The sequence below is a fragment of the Sminthopsis crassicaudata genome, chromosome 4 (genome assembly GCF_048593235.1).
Source record: "Sminthopsis crassicaudata isolate SCR6 chromosome 4, ASM4859323v1, whole genome shotgun sequence".
Classification (NCBI taxonomy): Eukaryota; Metazoa; Chordata; class Mammalia; order Dasyuromorphia; family Dasyuridae; genus Sminthopsis; species Sminthopsis crassicaudata.
Window position 1 is genome coordinate 243,627,832 of NC_133620.1, and position 27,639 is coordinate 243,655,470.

A 27,639-nucleotide genomic window follows, 5' to 3' on the forward strand; every position below is an offset into this window, starting at 1 on the left:
TAGAGATATCTGTCTTTATTTTTTTAAATGCCTTACAAAGAAAAATAGGCTTTAAAGAATTTTTTAAAAATCCCTCCCTCTTTATTCCTTACATTTTTACATAATTATTAAAGTTACAGGATCAATGCCTAAAAGCAAACACAACATCCTCAGAAATAATGCTTCTCTGTGTCTTTGGCATCCAAATTTATTATTAAGTGTTTAACTCAGGAAAACATACCTATGATTTGTTTAAGAGAAAATCTACAGAATTTAAAGTTACACTCCAGCCAACATTCTATTTTTAACTCAAGCTGAAGGTTATCATAATCCTTTATTTGGAAAGTTCTTAATGCTCCCTGGCAACTTATCTTATCAATTTACAAAGATTTAAAAAGTGGGATTTTGATATATCAGTGTAACTAAACCAAGAATGGCCTTTTCATTTAAGATTTTCAAAATAAGGGGGTTTTTTTTTGGAGGTACTCCCCAAAGACAAAATTGCTTTTGGAATATGTCTGAGAAGACCAAAGACCTCTACTTTCTTTTATTCTAAAAAACAAAAACAAAAACAAAAACAAAACTAAGGATGAAGCAATGTAACACAACAGAGCTATTTTGGTTTTCCCTATATAGAATGCAATCTATCCTAAAAGGAACTATTTCTATGTTAAACACAGACAGTTGTTTCAAGGTACCAAGTATGTTATTTTAAAGCTATTATAAACTGTATACAAAACTGAATTTGAAAACCCAGAACCTAAAAGCATTATCTGATGCATCTTGTCTTAAGACTTCCAAAATTAAAACAACAAAAATTGTTTACAACAGGAGTCACAAGCAGACGTCTAGATCCCAATTTTAGGATTTGATCTCATCTTTATTCTTTGGGATGGGCTCTATGATAGTTTTTTCCTTATCTAAACTGATTTGCGTATTTTCAGAACAGTTACTAGAACAGTTCTTATTCTCATCAGAAGAGCTTTTTCTTGTAACTCCTGAATTTTCACAATCTGGGCTCTGACATTCACTGTCCTCACCTTTTTCAAGAGAAGCAGAAGTCTCTTTTTTATCTAAGAGATTATTAATAGTTTTTTCTGGCTTACAATTTGGATTTTCAGCACTGCTGTCCTTTTCACTATTTTTCAGCTTAGCAACTTCATTACCAGCCTCCATTCCAGGCCTATCTGCATTTTCTTCATTTTCCTTCAATTCTCCCTTATTTTCTTCAGCTGCTTTGCTACTTAAATGAACAGCTGTGGGGTTATTCTTAGATTCCTTGGATTTTTTGTGCATAGAAGATTGAATATTGTGGCCAGAGACAGGAGATGTAGGGGTCTTTGCTGCTTTGCTTCCTTCAGGCTTTTGTTTTTTAGCAGGGCCCCAGATAAAATGTTCTGGAGGGATATAATGATGTTGAGCAAACCGAAGGAGCTTCCTTCTTTCTCTTCTGTCTCTAATAGTATAAACAAAATATTCCAAAGCACTCTGCTTGATATTTGGAAGAGTGTTCTCTACAAGAGCTTCTTGAAGAATAAATTTTACAAGAGGGGATTTAAAATGTTCATATCCGAGCTCGCCAAGGCTTTTTAGAATCCGGGTAATTCTTAAGTAGTTGTGCTGAGACCTGGAAAAGATTATTAACAGCAATAAGGAAAAGAGCAGACAGAAAAAACAAGAAATTAAAACCATAAGTTTTATGGCAAATGAGAAGAAAAAAATGTCAAATTACCTTAAATAGGAAAAGGATCCTTAAAGGAAAAATAAATTAGGGCCTTTTATTTAGAATAGTATGAGAAACAAAATGGAATAGTGGGTAGTGTTGCCTTTCAAGCCACTGTCTGAGTGGCTAAATGGATAGGACACAACCTCTCAGTGTCCTAGGCACCTTTTTAAAACTAAGAGACAGAGCTGTTGACTTGGGTTGATAAAGTTTCCTCACCCAATGAAGCCAAAGTCCTTACTCTAACAAGGTATAAAATACAGATTTAGAACTAAAAGGAATATCAGAGATAACTGTGTTCAACTTCTTCAATTACAAATGAAGAAACTAATGCCTGAAGAAGCTATATTTGAACTATGATTCAAATCTTAAGTCTTGTGATTCCAGAACCAACATCTTTCCCCCATAACATACTACAAAGCCTTGATATCAAAATACATTTTCTAATTTGTGTGAAAAATCAAACAAGCTTCTGTTATAAAACATATTCTTTGTTTAATGATAATGATTTTCATTATAAAAACATACAGAATAAGAATTATCCCCAGTGATGTTGAAGGAATTAATATTTGTTTATTAAATACTGAGAATCAATAGTATAACTAACCACTTAATTGTAAAAACGCTACTGTTGTTGTAATTGTGATTTGTATAAGCATAACAAGGGCTGACACAGTTGAATGCTGCCAGCTGCAGTTTTGAGGAGTTGATCAGCAAAATCAGCAGAATTAAGCAATTGGAAAAGAATAAAGAGGGAAAATCACTTCATTTTCTGAGCAATTCTAATTGGTTAGCAAAGAAAACAATTAAGAAGGAAAAAAGGATCACCTTATTTGCATCAGTTGCAAATCCAATGACCTTATTATTTTCTTTTATTCTTTGTTATTCTCTTCAGCATTCCCCAAAACTAGCGATCACCACTATTTTTTCCACATCTCAAAGAGTGCTCCCATTTAAAAATCTAATTCTTCTCTTTTCAACACCAAAGTCTTTTTATATAACTAAGCATACTTAGCTTTCAGACGTTTAAATACCTCAGCATACTTTTTTTTTTCCAAACATACTCTGTCTTTCTATGCTCTCCTTCCCCAATTCCACTTAGCCCCTCCATGTTATTCCTAATGGCTTTTCCTCAAAATATTTTCAACTGTTTCAATCAGTACTTCTGCACACAACTATGTTGAAGGAAACCTTGATGCTCCACTTGATATGAATAATGGTTTTCTGGGACTGATTGTATTGAACCATTTAGAAACAATCATTCTATCCATGAATTCTACAAGTCAGCAAGTATTTACTGTCTACAATGTGCCAATTAAGCAATATTTTTTTTTAAAGTAAAAACAACCCCTGCCCTCAAAGAATTCAGATCTAATGGAGGACATAATATGCAAACAGCTAGTTACAAACAAGATATATACAGGATAAACTGAAGGTAATCTTGGGATGTGGGGAGGGGAGGCATTAATATTGAGGACCAGGAAACAGTTCTTGCAGAAAATGTTATTTTTACTGAAGCTTGAAGAAAACCAGGAGGTGGAAATGAGCATTCCATGCATAGAAGACAGCTAATAAAATATGTAGGGTTGGGAGAGGGATTGTCTTTTGCAAAGAGCAGCAATGCTACTGGATTATAGATATATAAAGTGGAACAAAAAGACTTGTTTCTAACATGTTGTTTCTACAACTCTGTTCTATTTTAACACAGCTCAAACCTACAATTGGGAAAAGAGCAGACAGATGAATGAATGGCATAACTCTTGAAGAAATACATCAGAAAACAACAGTGACTATTCTGGGTTTCTATTTCACTGTGTAAATGCTGAGTCTCAGCATTAGTTAAAAAAAATAGTGTGGGGCAGGGGGAGGGAATTCTGAAAATAGTTGTTCTCTTTCATAAGTAATAGTGAAAATAAGTCTAAAACATTAAATAGATTTGGCTCTCAGAACCACAGTTGATGTCCCTGATTCAGACCAAGAGCTATGTCAAAGAAATTTTTAAACAAAAAAATAAGTAGATGTGAATGGAATTTATTTTTTTAATGGACACTCTGCCATTTACTTTATAATTGTACATTTTCCAATCTTTTTCTAATAGTGTGTGCATTAAATTTTTCTGGGCACTACTAAATTAAAAGTGTATCATGCCTTTCTACCTTCCAGCCAGTGACAATTATATGGTCCAATTTGAATGCATCTAGTTTAACTTATTAAAAAGCAAGTAGAATTTGCTTGCAAATAAATTCAATATAGGCAACCATTTCTACCATGATTATAATGTTTATCAGTAAAATATAAGCTGTATGAGGGTAGGAAGAGTTTTTGTGTTTGTTTTTCTATTCCTAATATATATTACAGTGTTTAACATATGAGAAATACTCAACAAATCCTTATTGAAGTAAAGTGAAGTTAATAATGGCAAATCAATTGGACTTTGAGGAATTAACCAGACTAAGAGTATTTGTAAAGCTGAGGTTCATATAATATGGGAGATGGAGTTTTGTGATCTGCCAAAGCAGAATGGAATCTCACTGGATTCGTAATATTAAGAATAAGGGGTTATTACTTGATTCTGTTTATTTCACAAAGTTCTCTTCTTCACCATACTTTATTGCTAATGAAATGAAAAAATGCAAAATAAGAAATCTTTTCTACAACTCAATTCTTGGTACACATTTGTTCTCTCACTCCTCAGGTGTTAAGTAAATATGCAAATATCTGAATAAATGCTATTTGAGAAAGAATGTGATAAAAAAAATGACGAAAATGATTTTCAAGTTGATGGTGGCTTTCTAGGATCATTATAGAATTGTTTTATAGCTGCAAGAATCCTTAGCGATCATCTAATCCAACCCCTTCATTTTATAGATAAGAAAACTAATAGTCAAAGAGTTTGAATCATTAAGTGATCTTAAATTTTTAGGATCCTATAGCTAGAGCTGGAAGATTCTTCAGAAACCATCTTCCTTTTACAATAGAGGAAATGGGTTTTAAGAGATTAATTGACATATCCAGCACATGTGCAAAAATGTTTGTAGCAAAACCATTTTTCTAGTGTCAAAGAACTGGAAACTAAGTGGATGCCCATCAGCTAGAGACTTGCTGAATTAAGTTTTGTTATACGAATGTAATGGAATATTATTGTTCCATAAGAAATGATCAGCATGATTTCAGAAAGGACTGGAAAGATGACTTACATTAATTGATGCTGAGTGAAGTGAGTTAGAATCAAGAAAATATTGTACACAGCAACAAGAATATGTAATCAACAACTGTGATGGACTTGGCTCTTTTCAACAATAAGGTGATTCAGACCAATACCAATAGACTTGTGATAGAGCTATCTGCATTCAGAGAGAAGACTATAAGGACTGAATGTGTATCACAACATAGTATTTTGTTATGGTTGTTGTTTGCTTGCTTGTTTTTCTTTTCCTCTTGATGAGGTCTAGCCAAATGATGAGGTCTAAATAAGGGATACCTAAATATAATTAGGGTTAATTGAGGTCTAGTGGCAGGTTCGGGGTACAGGGAGTCAAATGGAGCTCCCCTACAATCTCTTTGGATTCGGGGCAATGATACAAAGTTAAATGAGTTCTAGCGGAAATGCAGAGTCCCCTGTAAAGGAATTTACAGTCCTGAAAACCTAGATTGATTTAAAAAAAGGTTTATTGTAGGGTTTGCAAGCAAGGTTAAAGTCTGGTTAATAAAAGTTATTAGATGGAGAAAGAATACACCATAAGTGGCGGACAGAGAGTCTGATGCAAAGCATGCTGCTTGCATGTTTCGACCCTCTGCAAAGAAATGATTCCAGCTTGGCTCTTTTATTTAGTAAAAGGGGCCTATGGGTGGAATCCCAAGTTGGTTGCTTGCTGAACCCAGAGAGGGCCAGAACCCACCAGGTGGGGGTTGGGAAACCTGAGCACATCATTAGAATGGGGACTGAGGACAGCCCAAGTTAGCTCAGATCCAGATATCTCTCTTTGGAATACAAAAGAGTGCTTTCAACCAGGTCTTGTAAATCAAAGGTCAGTCATAGGGATTGAAGATCAGAAAGGAATCTTAAAGGGGGCTACCACCCACATCACTCTCATATTTTTTTTCTTTTTGATCTAATTTTTCTTGAGTAGCATGACAAAGGTGGAAATATGTTTAGAACAACTGCACATGTTTAACATATATTGAATTACTTGCTGTTTAGGGAGAGGAGAAAAATGTGGTACATAAGGTTTTTCCAGGGTGAATGTTGAAAACTATCTTAGAGTGTATTTTGAAAAATAAAAAACTATTATTTAAAAAGTGACAAGTCCAAGGGTGTATAAATAGTGAATAACAGATCCAAAATCAGAACTTATTTAAAATCTAGCACTTCTCATTATCCAATCATTACATTTAAATCTCTCATTTCTTATATTATTCACATATCTTTTACCAAAATATTTCAAGTACAGCTATTTCTTTATCTGTAACATTGTACTTCTTTATGAAAGGTCATAGTCAAAATTAATTACCATTTGATGGCCAACTTTCTGGTGATGTCTCTACAATCTTACTTAAAGACTGATCTCTGGATAACAAACATAATTCATTCTTCCATTTTTTCCATTTTACAGATCTTTTCTGTTTTTAAATTAAAGCTTTTTATTTTCAAAATATATGCATGGATAATTTTTGACATTTACCCCTATTAAGCTATATATATATATATATGTATATATATATATATATATATACATATATATATACACATAAATATCATGCTGCACAACAAATCAGATCAAAAAGAGAAAAATGAGAAAGAAAACAAAATGCAAACAACAACAAAATGAGTGAAAATACTATGTTGTGATCCATATTCAGATCCACTGTCATCTCTCTCTCTAGGTGCAGATGACTTTCTTCATCACAAGACCATTGGAACTGGTCTGAATTACCCCATTGTTGATGAGAGCTATATCCACCAGAATTGATCATAGCATAATCTTACTGTTGCCGTTTCACAGGTCTTTTCAAGCATAACTTTTATAAACCTACAGTCTCCTTCATGCCATGATACATGATAATGAGACTTACAAGAAGTCCTTTTTTATAGGGATGATGATACCCAGTTGTGTCATGTAGGCATTACACCTGTTCCATCTTGTCTGGACCTAGGTTTGAATTTGCCTCTTATATTCTGGTGTAAGGCTGAATGAGGAACTTGGACTAGAAGGCATGTAAAGGTCTTTTCAGTTCTAAATTGAAGATTCTAAAAAATGGAAGATTCATAGAGTTTCAGAACTTATGAAACACTGTACTTATTATCTCACTTGATACTGAAAACAACCCTCAGAGTCAGGTACCACAGCTATTATTCCCCAAACATCCCCAAATAGAAAAAAAAAAAAAAACTAAAGTTCAGAGAGATAGGAGATTTGCCTATAATAGAATTTATTATTAAGTTGCAGTTCAGTTATTCAAATTTTTCCTTTTAGGTCAATCCTTATTTCAAATCCATATCATGTTCCCAATCTAGAACCTATATATCATGTTGTTTCTTAAAGAAATATAATAGAAAAGTAGGGAATAAAAGCAAAGGGGAAATCCAAACAAAAGTTTTCTAGGAACATCTGAAGAGAAAAAAAAAAAAACTTCAGTTGGAGTGATGGGACGCTGTCCTAGTATAGTAGCCAAGTGAGTGGAAAGAAGAGTTTGAATATGAGATGTCAGTAAAAATTCATAGGAATTGGCAAGTGATTACATTAAGGGCATGAGGCTGAAGGATGAATCTAAGATGTTTCTAAATATTTGAATCTGGTGACTTAAAATAGTGGTACCATAATATGAAATTGGGGGAAGTTTTGAGAAATGAAAGAAATTGGGGTTTTTTGGGAGGAAGAGGTAGTAAATAGTTAATTAAATTTGAGACAGATCAGATTTTGTTTGATACCAATGAGACATCCAAGTTAAAATATCTAGCAGGCAGCTGGAAATGTGGGACTGCAATTCAATAAAGAAATCAGACTAAGATGTATAAATCAGGAAAACTGTTGCATTGTAATATGTCATAGGAGTTAATGAGAAAAGCCAGGAAAGGGCCTGGAAGGATATTCTCCCTTAGGGGGCAGGAGATGAATGATGAATTAATGGAAGAAACTGGGAAGGACCAATTTTAATACTCAGAAGAGGTTGGAGACAAGTATATTAGAGAAAAAAAGAAAGGAGAGAAAGGGGCTGATCAATAATGTCAAATTTTGAAAGGTGAAGAAAGTAAAAAAGGATAAAAATTGAGACCATTTAACTGAGCCATTAAGCAATTAGCAGTAATCCCTATGGAAGCATTTTTTAGTAGAAGCCACACTACAAAGGACTGAGGAGTGAATGAATGGTAAGGAAGTAGAGGCAAATGCAACATATAATTTTTTCAGAAAGCTTATCAAGAAAGATCAAGACAAATGTAAGACAACAGCTTGAATGGGTGGCAGGGTAAAGTTAAGGGCTATTTTTCCTCCCTTACTGTATTATAAATTTAAAAGTGGGAAAGATATAGGTATAAATACAGATAGCAGGGTAGAATCCAATAGTTTAGGAAATAGTGATAAAAAGAGAGGGAAACATATGATGAATAGAACAAATGCATAATGTGGTTGGGCACTAATATGACCATGGGTTCAAATATACTGACTAGCTTTGGAAAGGTGAAGGATCTCTTTATCCTTTGTGTCTGAAACAAAAAAGAATAGAATATTCAAAACTATAAAGTTTTGTGGAATGGATAGGATGAAGATGTTCAGAACAAGTGGTTTGGGTTCTATCAGGAAGAAAAAGGTCACTTGCAAGGAATGTGGGAATGACATTTGGAATATGGAATGGGGGAGAAGGCTTAAAAGATTTTCTGTGTAGATTACAGCAAAAAGTCAATCATATATGAATAAAAGGATAACCACATAGGAGTAAGGATTCACTCTATTTTGGACCAGCTCAGCATTGTTTCATGATATCCTCTAAGAGCCAACTTATACCCAAAATAACATTATAGAATATTTGTTCATGTAAAATGTATAGTTTACTTCCTCTAGTACTTGTTTATACAATAAAACACAATTTGAGACAACATATTTAAAGATAAACAGTACAAAGTAAATTGAAAGGAAGAAGAGGATATAGAAGCTTTTATGCACCTAAATTGAGCAGAATAAAATATTAAAATGATAAAATTAGTCCTAAATTTTCTGCCAGGTAAGTAAAAAAAAAAAGGGGGGGGGAAAGACTGAATAACAGATTTTTGCTTTTTGGAAACAGAAAGCATGTGAATTATCTGAAGAGAGAAATTTTTCTCTTTGAACTAAAGCAGGAATTTATTATGTGAGCTCTTTTATCCTGGTATAAAGGACATCGAGCAAACAATATTTTAACTATGATTTTTTAAAAATCTTTTGAACTAAATACTTTCCTACTAACTCTCTCCACAAAGGCAGAAAAATAACACAAAATCATGGCTCATTTAATGACATTTCTACAAGAAGTTTTGCTGGTTTGGTCTAGGTATTTTGCTTTCTGGTGGTCTAATATTGTAGGGAGAGATCTGGATGAATGGATAATTAACATGTCTCTCCATTCATTCCTCCCCCCCCCATCTCCTCTCTCCCTTTCCCCTTTTCCTTTCTTCTCTCTCTCTCCCTTTCTGATATTAGTTGTTTTAAATGAACTTTGAACAAAAGCAGAATCTCATTCAACTCACAGATTAACTACAATAGTTTATAAGATTTAAAAATCTACCCAAAGCAAGGAAATCAGGGGCATTTTCTTCGACTGAATTAAATTGAATTGAAGCATGATCCACTTTTGGAAATCATATGTTTATCAATCAAAATAGCTAATCTATCACTCAACAAGCATTTATTAAATATTTACTATGTATCAGGCCCTTATTGGCACTGAGAAGACAAAGAAAATTAATGAAATATTCCCTAACCTGAATTCAGATAAATAAAAAGTTCTAGACACTTTACTATACAAGAAGACTATAAATACAAGCAAATACTATAGCCCCTTCCTTCAAGAAGTTTATATATAATGGAATACTGAAACTGAAAGGAACACAAATGAAGAGAGAAATATATGATAAAATGTCCTAGAAACTACATGGAATGGGAGGAATAGGCCCTTCCAAGGTAAGGTAAAAATCACTTTTCAGAATCGAGAGATCCAATGAAAGTCTAAGACTCTTATGGAGATGATCAGAGAATTAATCCACAATGAGGATTTAGCCAGGAAATAGTCTCCCTCAAGATTATTATTAGTCCTAAGTAGAATTTATATTTATTCTATTGGTCTAAACAACAGAATATGCATACATATGCATTTATATATACACAAATATTTTTCTATGTGATATTTATACACATAGACATATATGTGTATACTAACACACACATACTAGATATATATTTAAATTACACAAATACAAAGGTGAATTATATATATGTATGTGTGTGTGTACATGGGTTCACCTATATACATACAAAACAAAAGTAGCATGGACAGAGCGATAGATATCCAGGAAGACCAAGGTTAAAGTCCTATTTTTGACATACTAAACTAACCTCTCAATACTCTAGGAGACTTTGTAGGACTATATATGACAGAGAAGATGCCAATCTCAAATAGAAGTTTACTCATCTGAGTATTCCTAATATCAGTGAAGTCACAGGTCCAGAACAGAACTCTAGCCTCTACAAAATTAATACAAGGTTATTTTGGGACAGAGAATATATGAGCAGCTAAGGGAACTAGGAAAAACGTCATATAAAAAGTGACATGTGTGGCTGAGTCTTAAAAGAAACTAAAGATTCTAAATGTGAAGGTGGGAAGGAAGGAGTATGTTACAGGCATAGGGAGCATCCAATGAGAAGACACAGAGATGAAAATAGAATGTCAAGGGAGGAACAACACTTAGTTAAGTCTGAAAGTCTACTTACATCATCTTGATCTGTTGAGTCATCAACCTAAACTTTGTTTTCAAAAGCTAAAAGCATCAAACAACCAACTCAATTACCTGCATGGTACTGTTCATTTTTCAATTAACTATAGCAAGTAATTTAACAATAGCAGATTTCTCCCTAATACCTAGCAAGTTTCTAAGTTGCAATCTACTTAGATTAATTGATGTATTTATGGGGAATGCAAAATCCTATTTTTTTTATATCAATCTAGGCAGTCTAATTGGAGTTACAAGTTGATGCCTAACAAATATTAAACATTCCCCCAAAAAAAGCCCTTATAGAGACAAATTAATTGATGTTTTGCACCAGTGATTCTCTCTAAAAGCAAAGATAATCGAGAGCTTAATAAGTACACTCTCCTCTCCCAAAATATTTAAACAAGACCAGGCCTAACCAATACCTAAAGTGTATAATATGCAAACTCATCAAGACAGGAGTTCTTATGGCAGGTAGAATCATTAGGGAGAGGATAATATACAGCAAAGGTTCTATTTTTAAGCAATTCATATCATTCAAAGGCAGATTTTTTTTCCTTCAGTAGCACAGCACTTTCAATGAATTATTTCATAAAGCTTCTGAGGTAGAAGAGCCTTGTTTTTCTGCATATTTTGACATCATTAAAATTCACTCAAAAATATCAGATGGGCTTCACTATTCCCACCCTCCAAACCTCAAAGATACATGTACACACATATATAGTCACACACACATATGTACACATATACACATTTTCTGTCTTGTCGATTTCTTTGGATCAGTAGTTATGCATGGGGGGGAAAAAGGAACAGTTCCTTGAGAAAAATCGAGAAGTGATAACTTTCAGGATAGCAATGACAAACTGTAAAGTTTACTAAATAACTATATGTAAATCACGTCAGTATCTTTCAAAATAATTAATTCATAAACCAGAATGTAGTTACCAAGAAAATCCCAATAAAAGACCATTTTTCTAAAGATTTTTAATGACACCTTAATGCCATTTTAAATTGTTAGAATGTTATTAGTTTAATGTCATATGGAGTACATTCCTGATTTAAATGAAAGGATTAATATTTTAACAAAAAAAAATCAATACTTTAGTATGGCTGTACTGATTTTAAAGTATCTTAAATTTTCCTAATAATTTATACCTTACTCCTTTCATTTTGGACAATCATTTTCATGTAGAGAACTCCTCATGTAGTACCCTCCACTGATCCAAAGCAATAACTGGTCTATGGGCTTATAGCCTTAGAAATCTTAAATGATTTGCCAATGATCACAAAACTAATAAGAATCAGGAGAAGGCCTTGAATTCAGATCTTTCTAACTAAGTATGGCCTTCTAGACGTTATGTCAAGCATTCTCCCATATATATGTTTGTATTTGTTGTTTTGTTTTATCTAAACCTATAAATTTCACCAGATATGGAGAAGCAACTAGTCAGCAACATAATCTCAAAGTATTCCATGGGACACTAAAAGATTAAAGACTTAACTGAGGTCACACTGCAAGGACGTTATGAGAGGCAGGATATGAATCCAAATTTTTTTTTATAAATTGGCTGACCCTTGGAAAAGGAGGAAAAGGAAGAGAGGAAGGGAGGAGGAAAAAAGAACAGAAACAAGAAAAGAACAACAAGAAGAAAAAGAACAAGAAGGAAGATGAGGAAAAATATGGAGAGTCAATAGAAGGTATTCTCAGAGGAAAGGCTATTCAAGTATGCTCTCTAAAATTTATTTAAATAGCAAGTTATGATTATGCCTTTCTTATAATTTATCCACTAATAGCTAACAAATAGATTTGATTTCATAATAGTTCCTAGCAATACTTAGTGACATGTTTTTGCCAAATCTTTGGTATTTTTGACTATGAAAAAAAACAAATTAATAAATTTTAGAAATTAGTTTTTTAAGTGTGTGATTATTTGGGACCAGACCAGTGGTTCATTACTTTGGGAAATTCTCTGTACAAATGCAGATTAGCATTCTGTCTCCTTCGCCTCTTCTGTTACACATGCAGAGATGCCCTCCTTTCACACTCACACTCCCCTCATTGTCTCTCCCTCTATCCCTTTCTCTCTCCCACCCACCCCCTCCCCCTTTAGCACTCTGATACTTGCCCAACCTTATTTATATCTTGGTTCCACCTTACATCTTCAACTTGTTCTCTTTACTCCCCAGTACAAACCCTTCACTATAGTCTAGTCAATTTCCTCACTATTCCTCACTCACATGCTATTCATCTCACCTTTGTTTATGTTCTTTCCCCTTGTCTAAAATACCATTACTCCTCTGCATCTCTGCAACTCCTTTTTGTTCATCCTCCATATCCCAGTGCAAGTCTCCTCTTCTCCAAGAAGCCTTCTCCAACTATTCCAATGAAGACTGAACTCTCCCTTCTCTTATTTCCTACTGTACTACTTATACTCAATAACAAACACCTTCAGAAAATCAGTAAGGATTAGTAAAAGGCATAATGAATAGATAGCTTCAGAATCTGGAAGACCTGGTTTCAAGTCATGCCCCCCCAAAAATATCTTGTAACAATTTCATATATATTCCCATAAGTACATATTGCTCCCCTAAAAAGAATATAAGCATCTGGCACATTCTAAGAATGTAATGTTTATTAACTGATGAGACAGTATATTAAAATATAAAGTGAGGATAATGAAATAGCTACCCTATCCATGGTCCCATAAAAATTTATATTATTTAATATATTTTCTTCTCCCATTTTTCCTTTCTTCTTTATGCATTTACTCTAAAATTGATTTAACATTTTATAATTTAATTTTAATTAAATAATTCAATTGAATTTAATTAATTAAATTAAAATAATTTAATTTAACTAGATTAGTACTTATATCTAAATACAGATATATAGATATGTCTATATATCTATATATACACATACACATGTAGATAGATAGGTATAGATTTGCTTTTCTTTCAAGTTTTGGATTTGGAAAAGACTCCAGTGGTCCTCAAACTTTTTAAATAGGGGGCTAGTTCAGTGTCCCTCAGACTGTTGGAGGACCGGACTATAGTAAAAACAGAAACTCACACTCTGTTTCCGCCCCTCAGCCCATTTGCCATGACTGGGTGGGCAGCACAAATGTCCTCAGCGGGCTGCATCTGGCCCTCGGGCCGTAGTTTGAGAACCCCTGACTGACATCATGCCTCTTCTGACTCATACAAGAAAGGGCTTTGCTTCCTAACACTTACTTTATATACTTCATTCTAGTCAAGATCTGCCTAAAAGTCCAGAGAAGATGAAAGAAAAACATAAAAGTTGAAATATGGGAGGGACAGCAAAGCAGTAGGGATAAAAGAAAAAATGTTATTATAATAATTCCTCTTCCCTGGACTATAGCCAATAAAGAGTCACCCATCGCTTCTTCAAAGTATAGTACTTTGTATAAAGTATCCCCTAAATGAAAAATTCTTCCTCCAGCAGTGAAACTGACAGAGGCTTCTAAAGCCCTGAGGATCCTGGGCTGATGACCATAGCAGTTGATTGAGAAATAGGAAGTTTTTGTTTTTGGTTTTGGTTTAAAGTGCTTTTTGCCTGAGGAGAGGAGGGAGTTATGAAGTCTAAGGAAAAATAATTCCCAAACAATATTTTGGATTTTGGAAACAGGGAAGGAGTATTTAAGAAAGGAAAATTCTTCCAGATCTACTTCAAAGAAGCAATTTTATTTTTCACAGTGCTGAGTCCACAGCCTGACACAGCTAAAGAATAATAAATTAGTTCCATATAACTCTTGAGTTTTCTACAAAATTAATTAAAATTTCATAAGGAAGACAATTTGATCCACAAGTAACTAATTCCATGACAGGCAGAAATATATACTATGTTTTAAAAATGCTAAACAAATCAGATAACCACATTAACAATTCTTTATGCTGCATATTTTTATATATGCTTAGCAAGTTGTAAGCACTTAGCAAGTGCTTTTTCATTTATTCATTCAAATGTACTTGTAAGTTCCTAGTAGACAGGATTGTTTCTTTCTTTGTACTTGTATACCCAGCACATAACACAATGCCAGGCACACATTAGGCATTTAATAAATGCTTGCTGATCTTCTAGTCAAGATCATAAAGTATTTAGATCTAAATCTCCAAGGTTTTTTTTTAACTATATGAAACTTTCAAAAATGAAGTTAATTATATTCAATAATGCTACATAAAGGAGCTAATAAAATATCTTGCATATGCCCATATTTAATAAAATCAAGACCAAACACATAAAATAAAGAGCCTAATAAAAACTTAATTTAATGATGCATAAAGCTCTAAAAGTGTTTTGGTAAAGAAAAAATGTTTAGGTTAGTGTTAATGGGTGTTTTTTTTCCCCTTTATCTCTACTTGTCTAGTTCAGCTAATTATAGTGTTCTAAAAATGCTTTAAAGCTGTTTTGCAGTCCAACAAAGATGTCATCCTCCAATTAACAAGAAAAATCAGTTTGCAAGCAGACCAAGAAAATATTAATAAAATGGCTTTTGGTTATAAGAATTAATGACAAATACTAAAAATCTCAGCCAAAAAAATTTTGTCAACCTGTCCCAAATATATTGATTTTTTACATGTTTTAAAAAGAGTTTTGAAATTAACAGGAAAAACTCTTTTTTGGTTTTTTTACATAAAAGGGAAAATTTTCCCTGTATTTGGTGGAATATGTAAACAAATAACAGACTATTAAAATATTTTAAATGAAAGAACTGGCTGTCACCAATGCAGATTTTCAAGGAGCAAATCATTACAATGGTTGGAAAGGATGGGGCCCAAGATTTATAAAGGACTGCTTTACTTACTCATTCAGATGCTGAAACCGTTCCTGCCAATTAGTAGCCCTAGCCACATTTCCAGTTTTATCAGTCAGCTTCATTCCAAAAAATTCTAACATCATTTTATAAGCCAAGAAGAACCTTCTAGTTGCTTCTTTTGTTTTTTTGAATTCCTATTAAAGAAAAACAAATTTAGCTAAAATTACTCTGGAGTACATATACTGTACAACTATCATATGTTAACCATGTATGTATGTATGTATGTATGTATGTATGTGTGTGTATATTTTTAAGAGAAATATAGAGAGAGAATGAACATCAAAAAAACTTTCATAAATATTACCTCAATTTCATATGTGGTTAGCTCTTTAGCATAAAAGTTCAAACCTTGTTCTCTCAATGGAAAAAGCCTGTTTCAAAAAAAAGAAATAAAAATTGAAGTTTTATTTTATATAATTTGGTGAACACAAATAATTAGTCATGCTTTAAAATAGCCAATAAGTAACCAACCATTGAATATAAGTGTGGTTATGCTCCAGTTTTTCATAATCTCCTTTCCATTTATTTAGGACTTCTTCAATGTAAACACCTGAACATAAATATTTAGGAAACTAGTCAGATTCATTTGGAAATGTTTGAAAAATAAACTGTAAGATTTATGTCAAAAAATAACTGAACAGGTTTCACACTTAAACATAGTATCACTATACAGATAGATATAGTTATATCTTTCTATATAGTTACATAGTTATATGCATATGTAACTGTAATTATATATATAAATATCATAGATAGATAGATAGATAGATAGATGAAGTTAAAGTTACAAAATATGTTGGCAAAATGCTACATTTCATTGAATGATAAAATAAGTAATTTTGTAAATGTTGGATTCCCCCCCCAAATAGATTTTAATATGTAAATCAATTTAATTCAACAAAATTATTAAGTGCCTATTATGTGTATCACATACTGTATTAACACTAGTGATACAAAGATAAAACTAGTTTCTTCCCTTAAGAAGCTGACATTTTTACCAGGAAGAAGCCATATGTAGATAGATAAATAAATATAAAACATATGAAAAGATACTAAAAATAATTCTCCAAGTGATCAATATGCTATTCAACTGAAAACATATTTTCTGATATTAAAAAACCTCATTCATTTAAAAATCTTTTTCATATGACTCATTTATTCTCTCCCACCCCCGCTGATGTCTTCTTTTTCCTTTCTCCAAATATTTTTGAGCATGTTCCCTCCAACCACCTAAGTTTCTCTCCTCTTTAACTGTTGTTACTAGCAGAAACAATTCTGAATTTCTATAGTTCAAGACATGCTAAAAATAAGGAGGAAAGCCTTTATACCTATCTTTGGAGTATTTTTCCTTTGGAATACCACCATTCAAAAGGTAACATTTACAGATACAATGTTTAAAAAAAAGTAAAGAGCATTATCATGTGAATTACTTTATATAATATATGTACTGATATCCAGGGAAATGATTTATATAAAATTTCGGCTGAAAACATATGAGTGCACTAATACTTCCATGAGCCTAACTTAGGTCTTTACTATAAGGATTACTTAACAACCCATGTAAAGATTCTCTGATTATCATCAGCCTAATCAAAAACTAATGGATGAGACAAAAAACAAAGTTACTAAATCCAAAGGAAAGTGCTATAACTATTTTCAAGGGTTTTCATAGAACAATTTCCATAAGAATCATTAAAATTTATGGAATCCTTACCTAACCTAAATTAAACATAGCCTCCCCTTTTTTCTGAAAGAAGCAGATAATAATGTAAAAACCACAACAAATTATCCTGAACCAATTCTACAATGGCAAAAGAATTTCTAAGAATGTACAGTTAAAATAAGAACAAGTAAATGTGTCCAGTATACCAATGTGTCTAACTAATACACTTAGGAAAGATGCTCTAGAGCCTATATGTCAAAACCACTTCTTAAATTAAATTAAAATTAGATTAAAATGCAGTTTGGAGGTGTTTAACAAAATAAATAACAACACAATACAGAGAATGTTAATTTAGAATTTTCTAAATTAATATATGGGCCACAGGAATCTATTTCTATTTGAGTTTGACACTACTGCTCTAGAGCAAAAATTCTTAACTTGACATCTATGAACCACCAAGAAGTCTAAATAGATTTCAGTGAGTCAATAAACCAAAGTTATAACTAAATATATATATATATATATATATATATATATATATATATATATATATATATATATATATATATATATATATATATATATATATATATATATATATATATATATATATATATATATATATATATATATATATATATATATATATAATCTCCAATTGAAAATAAGAGGCACCTAAGTGACAAAGTGTATAGAGCACAAGATTTGGAATCAGTAAACTCATCTTCATTGAATTATTCAGCTTCAGACATTTAGGATCATTGTGATCTCAATTCTGAGAAATCCATAGGTTTTTACCAGACTGCCAAACACTATCCACAAACCAAAAAAAAAAAAAAAAAAAAAAAAAAGGTTGGGAACCATCACTTTATAGGCTTAAAATAAGATTTGAAGAATACATGTCATCTAGAGGGCTCAGGACTCACCTCTATCTACCCCCATCCCAATCATCCTATTTCTGTCCACATACTAGAGAGTCCCAGCTATCACAGCAAGAAATACAAGTTCTCCCTCCTTTATGGGACTTTGAAGAATAATTCAAGCCATGATGCAGGAACTAGCTACATTCTTGAAAACTGATTTAGATTTGTGATAGAGGAGGAAGAGAAGGAGAAAGAGGAATAATCATTAGTATTACTCTTATTCTCATTTTCTCATCTTTGTTGTCTTTATTTTTATCTAGCAGTATATTACATTATAAATATGTAATAATAATATCAAATTATTTACTTGCCAAACATCTTTTATATTTGAACTCCAATGAAAAAGGCAAAGAGACATTATCATAACATGTTTTAGGATTAATAAAATAATTATATATATATATTTCATTTTATACTAACAATTGTCCTGTAAGGTACATTCAATAAGGATTGTTTTCTCAGTTTTATAGATAAGAAAATAGAGGTAAAAGGATCTGAAGGCGATTCTAACCAGGTTGTTTCTGGCTTCAACTAAATCCAACATTTTCCTATTACCATTAGATTTCCATTGCATTACCAATAAACTTGGCATCATGCCCCATTTTATAAATGAAGAAATTGAGGTTCCAATATGTAAAATTATCTGTCCCAAAGTGACATAGCTAGTCACTCAAAGAGTTAGCCTTGGTCTTCTAACATTCAATTCAATATACTTTCTAATATATCACAGCTATATATATATAGTGTGAGATTATTAGTTTTAGGATAGTGAGACAAGATAAATATCATATCTTTCTTCTGTCCTTCCCTGTTTCAAAAAAAATACCCTAGGGAATTATGGCATGATGCCTTCTGGAAACTATTACCATTTAAACAAGCTTCCTCAGAAATGATGAGAGCAATTCTACTCAAAAATATACTCAAGAAAAAGTCAGAATTGTATACAGTGCCCTGAATATGGTAGGCACTAAGTAAATGTTTCTGTAATTATTATATGGTAGAAATGGATGGGTTCAATTTGAGACTCTCTTTAATCATTATTACTCTATAACTCTCAACTATGAGAATAACCAAGATAAGCAATACACCCTAATGATATTTGCAAATGGAACAACTCTCTCAGCAAGGGCATTTGGGATAACTTATGCCACATAATTAAAAAAAACAAAAAATATCAAATAAACATCTTTTTTTAAAGAATGCATGATGCAGATAAACTAATGGATCATCATCTTTGTTGTTACTTAAAATTTGTTTCATATCAAAAATATTTGATTACTTACCATCTGGTTTAAAGGGAATTTTATTCTTATAAAAACGTAGATTACTTAAGTCATTTTGATATCGGAGATCTTTAAAATTCTGCTGAAAGAAACAATAATAACAACACAGTAAATAAATAGGCACCTCTTTAGTTAATTAGTTGTAACATAAGAAAAAGGAGAAATATTATAGTAAGTTATGTTAATAACTTAAGATTTAATAAATAACATAAAATGTAGAATGAACAAATAGTAATTTATGTAACAAGATCTATAGCTATATAAGGACTATAAGCTCAAAATATATTATTGAGGCAGCCAAAAGAGCAAATGCATTTTTAGGTTTTAGTGATAGAAATTTCATATTTATAAAGGGAAATTATTAGCAATGGCAAACTCTACCCTAGTTATTCTTAACCTTTTTTGTGTGTTCTGGATCCCTCTAAAAGTCTGATGATGCCTAAAAATTATGTTTTTAGACTTCTACTGAAGTCTAAAAATATTTTTAAATGAATAAAGCAAAAATGCATAGGATTACAAAGGAAATAAATTATATTGAAATAGTTTTTGAAATATAAAACCACTTTAAAGAACCCAATGCTCTATCCCAATAAAATCACCTCTGGAATATTATATTTAATACTGCATATCATATATTATAATCATATTTGATTACAAGTGGATCCAATTTAGAGAAGAATAATCCCTGGGTGATGAAAGTAAATAAAATCATATCATATGTAGATTAAAGGAACCTAGGAATGTTTATTCAACAGAACAGAAGACTTTGGGGAAACAATCTTTAACCAACTATTAGAAGAACTATCACTTTAACTTATTTATCCCAAGAGGATCAACTAGGATTGATATGATTCATTTATAATTTATAATTTAGAGGGAAGCAAATTCTGGTTTGATGTACAAAAGAAATTCCTAACAACTGGGACATTCCCAATTAAGGTTGTCCCGAATAATAGCATTCTCTATCACTGGAAGTATCCATGAAGTTGAAAACAAAAACATTTATCAAAGGAAAAAATAGATGCCTCAAATTGAGTTGGCCTAAATAACTTCTAAGTCTTTTCCAACTCAGATACTCTAGAATTCTATATAACACTCTTACTGGATATTGATGTCTGTATTTGTACAAATCTCTTGCAGCATAAAAGCTTCTCTTTGGTTTTGCAGCCGACTCAGTGGAATCATCATTCTGAAATTTAAAAAGAAGACCTATTTACTGAAAGAGAATATTGGCTTATGTTATTAAATATCGTCACATTTATTTCATTGAATAATTTCCATAATTAATTTGAAATAACCCTATACACACACACACACATGCATATATAGGTATATTCACAACCCTACACACACACACACACACACACACACACACACACACACACACATGCATATATAGGTATATTCACAAGCTCATTTTGATTCTTAACAGCATCTAAGAATTCTTCGCTAGTCAATGTTTTTCTAATTTGGGGTCATTATGAATTTCACACAAATTTCCTGTTACATAATAAAATTTCATAATTACCCAAGAGAAGCCAGAACCCATGAGGCCAAATGTGACAGATCAATATACAACAGAAATGCAATAAATAAATAAATCACCACATTTTTTACTGCAGGTAATATAACTGGTTATCTGAAAAAAATTATTTTTGGTATTTCATATAACTAAAGTCTCTTAAGAAAATGAATTGGTTCTATAAAGAAAATACTTATTAAATTTGTAATACTTAACTGTTCTTAACAAGATATATTTATGAAAGAAAAAGAGGCTTTTAACAAACCTAAACAATATTTTAAGCTGCATATTTTATAGCACCACAACAAGAAAAATATGAAGGTATGAACAATTCTTAATCAATTATACTGTATCATAAATCAGCAAAGCTAATATGCTTATATATGCTGAGCAATCAAAAGCTTTTCCACTGAAATTAATCTACAAACTGAAATAACATATATGATACTTTTTGATCTTACTCTTAGATACCTTAATTTCTAATATTACTAATTTCATAAATCCATGCAAAACAAGTTAATCTGTCCCAAATCTAAATTCTCAAGCTAAATGTTTTTTTTTAATTGACATTGGAATACTTTGTCCCAATCTTCTTATATCTTTGCTCTCTTGAACATATTCTATGATCCACTAACTTTGACTTCCTTGATTTTTCTCACAGTAGATTTATTCTACGTCATTTCTGAGTACACTATTTCCCCAGTGTTGAAATTCCCTAACTTTTCATCTCCATCTCCTTGTTACCCTGACTTCCTTCATGCTCCAGCTAAAAAGCTCACCTCTTACAAAAAGCCTTTCCTGATTCCCCTTAATGCCAATTTCTTTTCTATCTCTGATTTATCCTCTTTACATATGTATAAAATATATAGATATTACCATATTTTACATAGTTGCTTGTACATTTGCACATCTGTAAACTTCTTGAGAACAGGTACTTTCTTGCCCCTCCTCTGTTTTCCCCTTACCCCCACCCACCTTCTTTTATCCACAGTACTTGGTACATAATAGATATAATATAATATAATATATGCCTTTTCATTTGAAGATATTCTTTTTTGTTAAAATGTGCCTCCAAGTGCTTTGATATCTAAAGATGCTTATACAAAGTATAAGATATTATTATATTCATATATTATCATGTTTAGTATTAGGAGACGGAGAGTTGGTATTCAAGACACACAGATGGGCATCCCACCTGCAGCATTAGCATTTGGTTAAGGCTTTCATGACCAATTTTTTCCAGCTTTCATTTATAATAGCAGCAGAGAGAGAAAATCTTATGATTTTCACAATTCAAAACAAGTACATACAATTTGATACTAGACCCTTTAGTTTTTAACATTAGATACTCTATCAGAAACACAAGGAAGTTTAAATTCTGGCTTCTATCATACATATAAAGACAGTTGTACCTAGCAAATCCCCAAATTTGTTTGGCCTCAGCACCAATAAATCAAAAATTGACATTATAATTAACAAAATAATATTTACAGCTTGGCCTCAGTAAAAGTGTAAAAATCTTTATCTCAGAAATTCCCAATATGCTCAAATGCAATATCTTCCATAAATAATAGGCATATGCATATGCCAAAGAGAAACATTACTTTGGGTTTCAAATGTCCAAACTATAGATAAAAGTCAACAAAAACCAAATACCTATATATAAATCAAGGAATAGTCTACTATAGTAGATTTAACATCAATAAGATTTGAATTTTAGTCCAGCCTCAGACTAAGGGCATGCAAAGGCAGGCAAATTACTAAATCTCTCTAAGTTTAAGCAAGTATCTTAGACTTTTAAGTCTCAGAGAGTTGCTAATTTCTATCAATGAGAACCATTTGCTCACCAAGAATTCCATATACCAATGCAATTATAAGTTCACATAAAATAATCTTATAGGAAGAAGTCACTTCTATAATAAAACAGTACAAAACATATCTTGCTTTGTTACATCATGTAATCCTGTTCTCAGTGCAGCAGAAAGAACACTGCTTCTCAAATCAAAAGAAATGGGTTCAAATCCTACTTCTGACAAACATTACCTCTACATCCTCAGATGTTTCACAACTAGGGATCTCAGTTTCCTTATTTGTAAAATGAGGAGGGTGGTCTAGGGAAGGGGGAAAGAATTAGCATTTTGCTGTTCCTACTATGTGACAGGCACTGTCAAGTGCTTTATAAATGTTATCTTGTTTAAATTTGATTAAATGGTCTCTGAGGTACCTCTTTCCTATGAATGTACGCTATTATGATCCTCTCTCTATATAACCATGGATACCAAATAATAACTCATGTATGTGGTACTCACACTATCCCTATGAAGAAGCTTCTGTAAGTATCCTCATTTCATCCATAAAAAAGGATACTTAGGCTTAAAGAACTAAAGTGATTTACTCAGCCCCTTGACTAATAAAGGCCAGAGTCAGAAATCAAAACCCAATTTTTCTTACTCAAAAGACCAAAGAAAATCTCAAAGATTCATATTAAATCCTATCATTCCACAAAAACAAACTTTAAACAATAAAGGAGGAGGAAAAAGCAAGAATTAAATGTATAGCATGCAATGGAAGAAATCCCAAAGTTTTGATTTAAACTATTTGCAAAGCAGATTAAGAAACAAGACCCATGAGTAAGGAGAAGGAATGAAAGTTTTAAAGTTTACAGGTTTAAAGAATAGGAATCTTTGTTAGTAAAAGATTTGCAAGTGATGTATAAATTGTCACTTATTTGTCAACCTGGACCTGTGATTTTAGTATTATGGAGAACTCTCAACTTGTCATATCTTTCCACCAATAAATATAGACCCTTCATCTGTAATTTATAGGTCCTGGAGAATTTGCCTAAGAAATAACAAGGCTAATCCATGTAAGAGGCAAGAGTCATTCCCAGATTTTCCTGATTACAAGACTGGCTTATTATCCACTATACCAAACTGCTTCTTGATATGTCATGAACTGAGAAAAATTTACCTTCTATGGCTGTTTATCTATGGTCCATTTAGGAAATACTAATATAGATAGTACTGATTATAATGAGGCACTATTTATTTTTTGTTCTGATTCTGGTTATCCTGAAAGATAAATGAAAGAGGGAAAACTGCAGAATAAGAGGCGAATCGATTATATATGAAGTAAAGAGATTGAGGGTGTGGAGAGGTAGTTACAATGCCCAAATACTCAATACCCTCCGTAATATCAAGAAAGCAGAGCCAAGCACATAGAACAGCAGATTGTTGTTTATTCTTAGTTCTCGAAACTAGAAATTGAAAGAGGGAAACATGGGATCTGTTCCTATCCTTAGGTCAGGATAACAGGATCCTTGAGGGAAATAAGCCTAAATTTATCCATTGTCCCATTTGACTACAAAACACTATAACCATTAGAAGGGTCAGAGAAAATTAAGTTCTTGTGGTAGTGCCAAAAGGATTCATACACCAGAGAATTCTTTAGCAAACTGGAAACTCTTTGCAATGTAAATGGTACTAGTAAAGGAGATCTAAGGAAGAAGAGTGATCAACCCTTGTTTCTCACCCACACACTTTCATTGAATTCAAATGGATAGAAACAGAAAAGGTTTATTTTTGGTTTAATTTAGAGGCAGTAAAGTATACTGGAAAGAGCAGCAGTTTTGGAATGAGAAGAGTGAGTTCTAGTGAAGCAAGTATAACTGTCACCTTAGGCAAGTTACTTGGGCCCAAATTACTCAATCAGTAAAATGATCAATAGAAATATACAATCCTTTATATGCATATCCCTTCTTAGTGAAACAGCTTTTGGGGTGATTTTCCAAGTGAGTAGTATATGCCATTTCTTTTCTCTTTTAACTAGAAGTCCTTGAGTAATTTATCAGAGATTGTTGAAGATTTTCTTTACTTGGAAAAAAAAAGCCACTGGCCAAATTACATACGGAATTTTCATTTTAAATATAAAAGTAGTCATGTAAACTGTCTGTTTTAACAGGCTTAATACAATTCCTGAAAACCTGTTTTGAATTTCTTAGATAAGATGCACTGAGTAAATGAAGAACTATTCTAATATTTTGACTTTAAGTGGGGAAATATTAGAGTTTGACAGGAGGAGAAAATAAAAAGACTTTAGAATGGTCTGCACAGTGGAAAGAGCACTCAATTTGAGTGAGGGTCAGAAATTTCAGTTCTGCCATCTTCTAGCCCTTGTGACCTTGGGCATTTTCTCTAAACCTTTGTAAAATGGAGAAATTAGCACTACTAAGTACTCCACCATACACGAATGTGGTAAGGGAAGCCTTTTAGTTAAGCCTTAAAGTTACATATAAAAGTCTGCATCTATAAGTTTTAAGAGAATTTCCACAAGTGTGAAGAGGTTTCATAGCCTTCTATTTTTAGCTAACTGACTAGTCCTTTTCTATTCTTCTGCTTTCTCTCTTCCTCCAGGTGCAGGGAAAGCACCTAACCAAATTAGGTAATCTTTGGAAGAACTTCTTAAACAATACAATTCATGGACACAGATGTGCAATGGGCCTGGGCCTCCAGTCACAACCATAGCCACAACTGCACGCCTACTTCTCAACCCGCCTGCAATTGCAGGGCTCCCCTCAACTTCCTGGTGACTCAGAAAGGAGTGTACCAGGGGAGAAAAGAACGCCTGGACTCGACTCTGTCTTTCGGAAGGCAAGGAGGGAAGAATGGGGCTGAAAGAAGAAACCCTCACTGCACCCCACTCAGCCCATGAAATAATAAAATAAAATGCATCCAGATTGAGGTAGTCTCCAACCCAATATGAGAACGCTTCTTCCTTTACCCTCCTAATGAATCCTCCCTCCCTCCTTCATCTGGCTGGGGCAGCAAAGCCAAATGGTCCACTCGGGGACAGAGATGCTCTCAAATTCCCCAAGAGGATGCAGGGGGAGCAAGGGAGATGGCACTGCTGGGGAGAGACTGAAGGAGTCCCGAACGGCCCTACTCCCTTCCCCAGACCACTGGGAAGGCTTTGGGGCGTACCTGCTCCTTGCTACCGCCGGCGTCCGCGTCTCGGTCAGGTACAGCGGCGTTGTCTTCTGACCACGGGCTGGCCCTATTAGGTGGCCCCGAGGGTTGCTCGGACTCGTGCCCGGGGCCTTCGCGGTAGCCGGGGCCGCTGCTCTCTCGGCCGTCCTCCTCCTCGTCCGGCTCGGGCTCGGAGTCCGTCTGCCAGGTGGAGTCGCAATCCTCCACGGTGGTGGGCTCCTTGAAGCTGGTCCCGCTTAGCAAATTGCCCATTGAAGAAACGGCGACGGACACGGAGGTTGCTGAGGGAGAAGGTGGAGGTGGAGATGGAAGAGATGGTGAAGGAGGAGGGCCGAGGGAGAGGGCAGGGGCTGCGAGGTGGGAGGCAGCGGCGGCCACCCCAGCTCACTCACACGGCCCTCGCCTCTGCCCCCCACGGAAGCAAAGAGCCAAAGGGAAGCTGGGGGGAAGGGAAACCCGAGGTGGAGACTAGCACTCAAGCATGGCAGCACTGGGAGTCTGAGGGCGACCTGGGACAGGGTGTAGGGGCCTCCAAGAGAGCACAGGGCAGCTTCCACTATCACCGCACTGATGTTTTAGTCCAATCCGGCCGCCGCTGCTGCTGCTGCCACTGCTGCTGCCTCAGCCACCACCGCCGCTGCTGCTTCAGTGCAGAGAGAAGCAGACACACACACTCACAGGGAGGAGCAGGCGGCCTCGGGATTTCCACCGCAAACGTTTAAACCCGCCCATCTGATACCTTCTCCTCCCCATGGGCAAGAGGCTGACCAGGGCGACAAAGGAAGGGTCAAAGAAGGCTTCTTCCAGAGCCCAGGAGGCGTCACCTCTTAGAACCCTGGAGTTGGCATTTTTAAACCCTCACGTTTCAGCCTGGACTGCTAGGCCCTACTTTACCCTTATGACAACCCAGCTTCTGGGGTGTGAATAGGATCTTTCATGAAGGTGACGCTCCTCTTCCTTGGTCCTGTGGGATAGTTCTAGCAATCCTTACCCGCTTGTGTCCCATGCTGGCTCTATCGTCAAGAATGAGGCTTATCTTCCTTCCCATGAGCTGACACACTGACATGGTCAGAGTTCTCTTGGGAGAACTCTGAGGAGTTGCCCTATCATCAAACATTTATTGTCTACACTTTCCCTCCTCCTCCAGCTGCCTGCCTAGGGAGGAAGATAAATTAGCTGCAGCAGGAGGAAGACAAAAACTAATGGGGTCCCATTGTCATACAACTGCCAAAGCCAAATTACAACTGATACATGTTAGAATAGTTACAGAATTTCTTCCTCCCAAAAACTCTTTCCTTCCTCCTGTGTCTCAAATCCAGATAAAGCTTTCGTATTCTGTAATATACTGATCTCTACCTGAGGAGTTTGAAATTGGTGTGTATTCTTGAGTAAAGTGTATGCATATGAATATGTAAGAGCTCTATTAAAATGTACTTATTCCTATACAATTCCATCTGGTCTTTACCTCTGTTGTTCAATAAGCACTTATTAAATACTAAAATCCAAGCACTTTGTTAGATACAAAGACAGAGAAATAAACAAAAAAGGGTACCTGCCCTGAAGGAGTTCACATTTCATTAGCTATATTGCATTATAGATCAGCAATCTCCAGTCTTTTCTAATACTGCACCCCCTCAGCAAGATATTTTTGAGCATATACTCTCAAATATGTGTGTTTGGTTATTTACAAAGTATAGGTATATACTGCTAACACAAGAAAATAGAAGAAAAGAGAGAAACAAAGAAGGGGAGAAATCAAGGAAG

The 27,639-nt window shown here is 33.9% G+C and overlaps 1 protein-coding gene across 2 annotated transcripts; it reads right to left on the minus strand.

The window, feature by feature from the left end:
- OGFRL1 (opioid growth factor receptor like 1) lies at positions 1 to 26,947 on the minus strand. Of its 2 annotated transcripts, XM_074310558.1 has the most exons (8): positions 26,867 to 26,947; positions 25,870 to 26,156; positions 20,471 to 20,557; positions 19,369 to 19,450; positions 15,971 to 16,049; positions 15,804 to 15,870; positions 15,488 to 15,633; positions 1 to 1,606 (listed from the first exon to the last, which is right to left on the minus strand). In XM_074310558.1, the coding sequence occupies exons 2-8, from the start codon at positions 26,125 to 26,127 to the stop codon at positions 841 to 843; spliced, it is 1,485 nt and encodes a 494-aa protein (XP_074166659.1). In that variant the 5' UTR covers positions 26,128 to 26,156; positions 26,867 to 26,947; the 3' UTR covers positions 1 to 840. The 2 variants fall into 2 exon arrangements, with proteins under 2 accessions (XP_074166659.1, XP_074166660.1); XM_074310559.1 differs by lacking the exon at positions 26,867 to 26,947 and having other exon boundaries at positions 19,369 to 19,447; positions 25,870 to 26,545.
- Between the last annotated feature and the right edge of the window lie 692 nt (positions 26,948 to 27,639).